This window comes from Alosa sapidissima, chromosome 3 (genome assembly GCF_018492685.1).
Source record: "Alosa sapidissima isolate fAloSap1 chromosome 3, fAloSap1.pri, whole genome shotgun sequence".
Taxonomy (NCBI): domain Eukaryota; kingdom Metazoa; phylum Chordata; class Actinopteri; order Clupeiformes; family Clupeidae; genus Alosa; species Alosa sapidissima.
Window position 1 is genome coordinate 39,734,179 of NC_055959.1, and position 10,000 is coordinate 39,744,178.

The 10,000-nt window shown below is 47.2% G+C and overlaps 1 protein-coding gene across 6 annotated transcripts in view; it reads right to left on the reverse strand.

Annotated features, from left to right (window-relative positions):
• Positions 1 to 10,000, reverse strand: part of vps35l (VPS35 endosomal protein sorting factor like) — a 27,327-nt gene that overhangs the window by 10,606 nt on the left and 6,721 nt on the right. For all 6 annotated transcript variants that reach the window (XM_042086741.1, XM_042086743.1, XM_042086744.1 and 3 more), the window contains 11 exons: positions 9,928 to 9,984; positions 9,365 to 9,461; positions 5,855 to 5,902; positions 5,601 to 5,694; positions 4,668 to 4,868; positions 4,404 to 4,450; positions 4,054 to 4,165; positions 3,452 to 3,568; positions 2,418 to 2,471; positions 1,448 to 1,528; positions 1,059 to 1,121 (listed from right to left, as the gene is read on the reverse strand). In XM_042086741.1, coding sequence (XP_041942675.1) covers positions 1,059 to 1,121; positions 1,448 to 1,528; positions 2,418 to 2,471; positions 3,452 to 3,568; positions 4,054 to 4,165; positions 4,404 to 4,450; positions 4,668 to 4,868; positions 5,601 to 5,694; positions 5,855 to 5,902; positions 9,365 to 9,461; positions 9,928 to 9,984 — 971 coding nt within the window. The remainder of the gene's footprint in view (positions 1 to 1,058; positions 1,122 to 1,447; positions 1,529 to 2,417; positions 2,472 to 3,451; positions 3,569 to 4,053; positions 4,166 to 4,403; positions 4,451 to 4,667; positions 4,869 to 5,600; positions 5,695 to 5,854; positions 5,903 to 9,364; positions 9,462 to 9,927; positions 9,985 to 10,000) is intronic.

Here is a 10,000-nt window from a genome sequence, read left to right on the forward strand (position 1 = left end):
AAACTCTCTCGTCATTTAGCGCATGATCATACGAAGTTTAGCGCTTTGAGCTGATCATAGCAAGTTTAGCGCTTTGAGCTGATCGTAGTAAGTTTAGCGATTTGAGTTGATCATACGAAGTTTAGCGCTTTGAGCTGATTGTACTAAGTTTAGCGCTTTGAGCTGATCGTAGTAAGTTTAGCGCTTTGAGTTGATCATACGAAGTTTAGCGCTTTGAGCTGATCGTAGTAAGTTTAGTGCTTTGAGCTGATCGTAGTAAGTTTATCGCTTTGAGCTAATCATACAAAGTTTAGCGCTTTGAGTTGATCATACAAAGTTTAGCGCTTTGAGCTGATCATAGTAAGTTTAGCGCTTTGAGCTGATCATACAAAGTTTAGCGCTTTGAGCTGATCATAGTAAGTTTAGTGCTTTGAGCTCAAAGTTGATCGTACGAAGTTTCTCCACCACTGCCGTCTCGGGATACAAATGTCTCATTAACGTTGCTCAGCTTATAATAAAAAAAAAACCTGACCAACTTAATATTACCTTCGCATTTTATTTGTAGGCTAGAACATTGTGTAGACTAACTTTAGCTTATGCACCACACATATTATTATTCAACTTGCCAACCGCTCGCTAGCTAACTCGTGTTTACACTTTAGGATGCCAGGATGCTCCGCTCGTTTTGGTAGCCTATGCAGTGACTTGGCTACACCACCTGACTCCCAGTGACTAGGCTACACCACCTGATTCCAGTGACTAGGCTACACCACCTGCCTCCTCTCCCAGTGACTAGGCTACACCACCTGCCTCCTCTCTGGCTCCCAGGCCATGGTTCTTCTGAAGTGGGCGTGTAGAACCAACACCGAATTGGCACAAGCACCGACTCCGAACCCCAGAGCTGCGATGGTGGAAAAGGGGGACCAGGGAGAGGGCTGAAGGTCAGAGGTCAGGAGGTGACCCAGGGAGAGGGCTGAAGGTCAGAGGTCAGGAGGTGACCCAGGGAGAGGACTGAAGATCAGAGGTCAGGAGGGTGAGGGGACCCAGGGAGAGGGCTGAAGGTGTAACGAGAGTCTTACCATAGAGAAGAGAACGGAGAAGTCATGGAAGTACGTCAGGATCTTTCTGATCACAGACTGGAGCTGAGGAAACAAGCACACACACACACACACACCCCATCATCATCATCATCATCATCACCATCATCATCAGACTGGAGCTGAGGAAACACACACAGTGCAAACACACGCACACACACCCCATCATCATCATCATCATCATCATCAGACTGGAGCTGAGGAAACACACACAGTGCAAACACACGCACACACCCCATCATCATCACCATCACCATCATCATCAGACTGGAGCTGAGGAAACACACACACAAACATCATCCTCCTCCTCATCATCATCTTCATTTCCTTTCCCACTGGCTGGTTGACCTTTGACCTGAGGAAGTGTTTACCTGTGGATACGCGTCCTCAAAGGCACGGTCTGGGGTCATGTGTTTGATGATGTCAGCCAGTACAGCATTGACCTCCCGTTTCTGAGGACATTAAATCAGGACATGATCACACACACACACACACACACACACACACACACACACACACACACACTCACACCTCACACTCACACCTCACACTCACACACACACAACACACACACAAACCCTCACACACACTCACACAGTTTATGCTTCTGCGTCGCTTACCAGCGGAACAGCAGTCAGAATGGTGAACTCCAGACCGCCATGCTGAAATATTAAGTTATCGAGAAATAGACACAGCACATTCCAATGACCTAGTTATTGGAACCAGAAAATAAGTCTGAGGTTGTTTGCGAGGTGACTGCCAGCCAGTGTAAGCTATGTTAGCTATGTTAGCTATGTTAGCAAGTAAACTTTTCCACAACTGCTCACAAAGTACTGCTTGCTGGCGAAGTGCTAATTTCAAAACGTTACTGACAAATAGACACTTTATAAACGGATAACCCCGTCATTGTAACCAAAATATGTCTGAGCTTATTTGCAAAGCTCATGTCAGTGAACTAGCATGTTGCTAACTCCCCACAGTAGGCTGCTGGAAGCTGTCGGTTATCAACACACAGGGCGAGTTGACCAATCACAGTCCTTGCGGTCTGCGCCGCCTGACGTGAGGTTAGAATGTTTTGGAGGTACACTTCGAGTGACAGAGGAGGGCTTGGAAGGGGGCACGGCAACACAGAGGGGTCTGCGGGGGTACGCCGTCGATTCACACACACACACACACACACAGAGGGGTCTGCGGGGGTACGCCGTCGATTCACACACACACACACACACACAGAGAGGGGTCTGCAGGGGTACGCCGTCGATTCGATGCAGAAGCATAAATCAGCCTTTAGAGTAACACACACACACACACACACACACACACACACTTGAGGCTACTCACGGTGAAGTGTCGGCAGGTGAACTCCACCCAGATCTCTGCACAGTTGATGTAATCCTAAAAGAGAAGAGAGTTGCGGGTCATCAGTACACCAGCTGAACATCCACACACACACACACACACACACACACACACACACACACACACACACACACACACACACACACCAGCTGAAACATCCACATCAGCACACACACACACACACACACACACTGAACATCCACATCAGCACACACACACACACACACACACACTGAACATCCACATCAGCACACACACACACACACACACACACACACACACACTGAACATCCACATCAGCACACACACACACACACACTGAACATCCACATCAGCACACACACACACACACACACACACACACACACACACACACACATCCACACACACACACACACACACACACACTGAACATCCACATCAGCACACACACACACACACACACACACACACACACACACACTGAACATCCACATCAGCACACACACACACACACACACACACACACACACACACACACACTGAACATCCACATCAGCACATACACACACACACACACACACACACTGAACATCCACATCAGCACACACACACACACACACACACACACACACACTGAACATCCACATCAGCACACACACACACACACACACACACACACTGAACATCCACATCAGCACACACACACACACACACACACACACACACTGAACATCCACATCAGCACACACACACACACACACACACACACACACACACACTGAACATCCACATCAGCAGACACACACACACACACACACACACACACACACACACACTGAACATCCACATTAGCAGACACTAAACCAGTTTCAGGCTGAAACACCTGTCCACACCCATGACCCCATCACATGATCACTGTGGACATTCCATCACATGATCACTGTGGACATTCCATCACATGATCACAGCTTTAGCTGCACTGGGCCAGCCACATTATTTGGGTCACGGCTGAGGTGCGGTGAGATGCGGCTGACCTGCGGACTGCGGATCTTGGTGATGACCTTCCAGGCGTCGTTCAGGATGGACAGACGCTCAGCCTCTGGGGGGTCCGCAGAAGCCAGACTCCGCCCCAAAGAGCCGAACAACAGATGCTGAGAGAAAGAGAGAGAGAGAGAGAGAGAGAGAGAGAGAGAGAGATGCAGGGAAAAAGAGATGGAAAAGAGGGAGGGATGATTTGTTTTACAGAAGGATCTAGAACAGGGATGGGCAAACTGCGGGCCACGGGCCGGATCCGGCCCGCCAAGCACTTCCTTCCGGCCCGCCGAGCATTTCATTTGGTTATCAGGCTGCTCGCTATTTTTTTCCTGCGATAGAGACGACGTTGGTTAGCTTTACTGCAAACTGCTTTTCACTCTCCTTAGAGAACGTTATGTCAATGTCAAAACATCATGTTGTGCGGCCCGCCGGCCAATTTTCAAAAACCCAATGTGGCCCTTGAGCCAAAAGGTTTGCTCACCGCTGCTCTAGAACTTATTCAATCATATACACAGAGCATGTACAGAGCGCATGCACACACACACACACACACACACACCACACAAGCACACAAGCACACACACACTGGACTCTCTCTTACTTTTGGGAATCCAGCCTCGTCACACTGCTTGATCATGGTGATGAAGTCCGTCGCCCTGGTAGCGATAAACTCCGCCCGGAACGCCCACATCACAGAGTTCAACAGCAGAGCACTGCACAGAGCACACACACACACACGCACGCACGCACGCACGCACACGCACACGCACACGCACACAGGTAAATGAAGTACCACTGCACAGGTATGATAAGCGTTTGTGTGAATGCCCCATGCAGTGACCCCTGGTGGTGGGGAGTGCAGTGACCCCTGGTGGTGGGGAGGGGGACCCCTGCAATGACCCCTGGTGGTGGGGAGTGCAGTGACCCCTGGTGGTTGGGAGGGGAACTCACTTGTTGCCCAGTTTCTTACATCTCTCCATCATCTCCATCAGCAGAGCCTGCAGGGGTCAAAGGTCAACAGGTCAGCTCTACTACAGCATCAACACAACACACACATGCACAGACGCAACACACACACACGCACGCACGCACAACAATCACACACACACACACACACACACACACACACACACACACACACACACACACACACACACACACACACACACACACACACACACACACACACACACACACACACACACACACACACACCTCTGGGGCCCTGTAGGACACACACTGCAGGATCCAGTGGATAGCGGGTGAGTAGAGGGTCAGGTAGGCGGGGACCTCGACGCGCTGCAGGACCAGCTGGCTCTGGACACTGTCGCCGTGGATCTGCCGGAACGACGCCAGCAGGTCGAAGAAGTTCTTATTCAGACAGTCCTTCAGCTGAGGAGCCACCTCCATCCCCACCTGCACCAGAGGAGAGGGGGGGGGGGAGGAGAGGAGGAGAGGAGGAGAGAGAGGAGAGAGAGAGAGGGGAGAGGAGAGAGAGAGGAGAGAGAGAGGGGGGGGAGAGGAGAGGAGGAGGAGAGAGAGAGGAGGAGCGAGAGATAGGAGAGGAGAGAGAGAGGAGGAGAGGAAGAGGGGGAGAGAAGGAGGAGGAGAGAGGAAGAGAGGAGAGGAGGAGAGAGACAGGAGGAGAGAGGAGGAGAGAAGGAGAGAGAGGAGGAGAGCGAGAGAGGAGAGAGAGAGGAGAGGAAGAGAGAGGAGGAGAGAGAGAAGGAGAGATAGGAGGAGAGAGACAACAGAGAGAGGAGAGAGAGGAGGAGTGAGAGGAGAGAGAGGAGGAGAGAGACAACAGAGAGAGGAGAGAGAGGAGGGAGAGAGGAGGAGGGAGAGGAGGAGAGAGACACTCAGAGAGATGGGGGAAGAGGTAGGAAGGTGAAAAGGAGAGAAGCATATGAAATGCGTATATAAATGTATTACTGCCTACAGAGGACATCTGACCATCTCACCCCCAGAAGAGGGTGCACAGGTAGGCTCAGGTGTATGCTAACCGCTAACCCTGCACAGGTAGGTTCAGGTGTACGCTAACCGCTAACCCTGCCCAGGTAGGCTGAGGTGTATGCTAACCGCTAACCCTGCCCAGGTAGGTTCAGGTGTACGCTAACCCTGCACAGGTAGGCTCAGGTGTGTACTCACCCTGCACAGGTAGGCTCTGGCGTAGACGGCCACCAGCGGGTCTCCGATGCCCCGGATCATGGCGGTCAAGCGGGGCAACGTCTCCTGGATCCCCCTGGACCAGACAGAAAGGTCAAAGGTCAAACATTGACCCTATCAAACAGAGCAATGGTCAAACCCTACACACTAAGGTGCAGGATGACCCTTCACATCTCTAAACAGGATGGCCGTGAGCATGTGTGTGTGTGTGTGTTTATATCAGGACAAACACTCACGATCTTGACAGGAAACGATTGCATTTCAGGATGGCCGCTTCAACATATCTGACCCACTCATCAAGGCTTGTGTCCTTTAACCATCATTACTAAACACACTACACACATTAGACAAGTGTCCTTTAATAAGGCGAGACACTACAGGTGAATAGGGTAAAATTTTTAACAAGCAGATATCACTATGAAACTTCCCCAGTTGATTACTTATATTAATATGAGAAAAAAATGTATTACAAGTTTGCTGTAATTTAATGTTTACATATGCAAATTAGGCATTATCTAATTAAATATGCGCTAATTTGCATACATTTTAAGGCACGAAACCTGAGCATTGGATACAGCCAGGTTCAAAATTATGTTTTCATTGTGTTCAGATATTAGATGGGGAAACATTTACAGGGGGATTTATGGATATCTACTTTTGTTATCCTGTAAATCAGAAAATTATGTCACTAGCCCTAAAAAAATCGATTTTTTCCATGTTTTTAGGCATAAAATGTCATGTAAGTCAGGCTAGGAATAATATATCAACAAACCCCTCTGTAGAAATCTTCGAAGTATAGTTAGGCATAAGTCTAGAAAGTTTGGTGTATGTACGTGCTTCTGAAGTGGAGTTTTTGAGCTCAGAGTGTGAGAGGAAACTCATTTTGAGAAAACAGCCTTGAAAGACAGCCAATGAGATTCCGTTCTCAGCCTAGACTCGCCTTTGAACTTTCGCGATTGGTTGCTGATACAAAGGAAGTGTCCATATATGGATCACATAGCGTGATACAGGAAAAACAGAGCTTTCCAACAGTACTACATATGTTTTGGATCACGGTCGCGAGAGTGCATGCAAGGTTAGAATGCTAACTTTTGCTGAATTTAGGAGAAATATACAGGCGCGATTAGACACAAAATAATGAAATAAACACCTAAATGTGTAAATTATACTTTTTTGTTGTAGTAGTGTAATAGAATACATGCTAAGGTAACATACTAGCTCAAAATCTTGAAATTGACCAGTGCATGAAAAAACGATGTTTTCACCTGCCGTGAACTCGCCTTAACCATCATTACTAAACACACTAGACACATTAGACAAGTGTCCTTTAACCATCATTACTAAACACACTACACACATTAGACAAGTGTCCTTTAACCATCATTACTAAACACACTACACACATTACACTAGGGATCGACCGATATGGTTTTTTCAGGGCCGATACCGATATCAATTATTACCAAAACAGGAGGCCGATAACCGATATGTAAAACCGATATGTCAGTTGTCAAAAAGGGGGGTAGATAGTAAAGGCTATATGCTGCAAAAATTTAATTCAAAATCATTTAATTATGCAAACTTTTCTTTCTTCTTTTGATACACAATTGTCTATCAACTTGCATCACTTTGCAAGTGTAAATCCTGTGTATCATGTTAATCCAAGAGCTGAGTGATAGCAATTATTTTCATAGAGTAGGCCTGCGCAATGAGCTATGTGCTTGTTAAGGGACCTGTCACAAAGAGGATGCTTTGCCATCGTGTGTGTGAGTGCACGAGAGGGAGAGGGAGAGGGAGAGGTGCATGTGTGATGGCAAGTGTTATGGTTGAATAGTTTAACAAAACAGTTTTAAAATAGTTCTTAGGCTATTTAAGCATGCAATTTGTGTCCATGTGTAGGCTATAAGCTACACTTTTGGGGCCTAAAAGGCACGTTAATATCGAGCTCAGGACGCGATTTTGTTCAGGTCGGATTAAATTACGGTTGGTCCTGGGTGCATGTAGTCTTTTCTGACAGTCCGTTTCAAAAAGGAGCAATTAGACTTCTTGACGTTCGCTATCGCATAATTTAGGACTTGTCTGTACTATGTCCGCCGAGGTGTCCCGTTATTCACAATTAACGAACGAGGTGGAGGCAGAGAACTCCCGACGCACAGCACCCGAGTTTGTGGGATAACTAGTAAACAGCATCAGTAACGTCAAAGTCCTTTTAGGCAAGTCCCTCCACTCGGCGGCCATATACCAACGTTTTATGGGCACTCATCGGGCACAGTCTTTGGGTCGAACTGCGCGTGTTCAAGGCTTCACGACACCGGTCTTGCTCCAGCGGCGAGATCACAACACATGATTGGCACGATGTCTTCACAACACACCACATGATTGGCTCAATGTATTCACATGTCGACGTTTTGCCGAGGAAGGGGTGGGATATGTGTAGACAACGGCGTGACAAACTAGCCCCATGCATTTCTATGGAGTATTTTCTGAGTGCTGTGTCTCCACATTAGAAAGTCTCTGGTAGCATCAATCAGGAATTCGCTAAATGAAGGAAGTGGGAGCTTTACTTATTGATCCGGATCAAAGAGACAATAGCTTACAAAGTGGTGTTTTTGTAACTTCAGTGTAGATGATTGTGATTCACTGCAACTTCAGCAATGTAGGCTACCTTCCTTACCTTCGAAAAATAGCTCCGTAGGCTACAGCTGAAGCCCAGTCTGCCTCAGTGAGAATCCTAAACTTTGTCTGTGTTCAGTCTTCAATCCTGATTGGCTGCATTCGTGCTAACTAACAAATCAGACGGTGTAGTGGGCGGGACAATGCTCTTGCCCACAGAGTAGCAAATTCAGGGAGTGAGAGACGCTTTACAAAGTAGCGCGTTTCATTCTTTATCCATTTCAATATCGGCTTATCGGTGGAAAAAATGACCGATACCAATTATTATAAAAATGCTAAATATCGGCCCTAATAATCGGCCAGGCCGATAATTGGTCGACCCCTACATTACACAAGTGTCCTTTAACCATCATTACTAAACACACTACACACATTAGACAAGTGTCCTTTAACCATCATTACTAAACACACTACACACATTACATAAGTGTCCTTTAACTATCATTACTAAACACACTACACACATTAGACAAGTGTCCTTTAACCATCATTACTAAACACACTAGATACATTACACAAGTGTCCTTTAACCATCATTATTAAACACACTCGACAATAATAGCCCTGTATACACACACACACACACACACACACACACTAGACGAATAATAGCCCTGTCTATACACACACACACACACACTAGACGAATAATAGCCCTGTATACACACACACACACTAGACGAATAATAGCCCTGTATACACACACACACACACACACTAGACGAATAATAGCCCTGTATACACACACACACACACTAGACGAATAATAGCCCTGTATACACACACACACACACACTAGACGAATAATAGCCCTGTATACACACACACACACACACTAGACGAATAATAGCCCTGTATACACACACACACTAGACGAATAATAGCCCTGTACACACACACACACACACACACACACACACACACACACTAGACGAATAATAGCCCTGTATATACACACACACACACTAGACGAATAATAGCCCTGTCTACACACACACACACACACTAGACAAATAATAGCCCTGTATATACACACACACACACTAGACGAATAATAGCCCTGTATAGGATACAGCCGGGGTATGAGTTCTCTGATGGAGGCGATCTTGAAGAACCAGTTGAGGCAGGTCTCTTTGGCAGTGTCATTCACATCATCTGGGGAAAAGCCCTCTGCAGAAACACACACACACACACACACACACACACACACACACACACACACACACATTTACACACACCTCCATGACTGCCCTCCTATCTCATCACGTGTGTGTGTGTGTATGTGAGTATGTGTGTGTGTGTGCGCATGTGCGTGTACGTGTGTGTGTGTGTGTGTGTGTGTGTAAATGTGTGTGGGAGTGTGTGAATGTGAATGTGTGTGTGTGTGTATGTGCATATATGTGTGCGTGTGTGTGTGTGTATATGTGAGCATGTGTGTCTGCATGTGTGTGTGTGTGTGTGTGTGTGTGCGCATGTGTCTGCATGTGTGTGTGTGCATGTGTGTGTGTGTGTGTGTGTTCATGTGAGCGTGTGTGTCTGCGTGTTTGTGTGTGTGCATGTGTGTGTGTGTGTGTGCGCATGTGCATGTGTCTGCATGTATGTGTGCATGTGCATGTGTGTGTGTGTGGAGCAGTACCTGGCGGAGGATGTGGGTCAGAGCACATAGTCCAGATTCTATCGTACACCAGACGGCCTGAAACCACCACAGA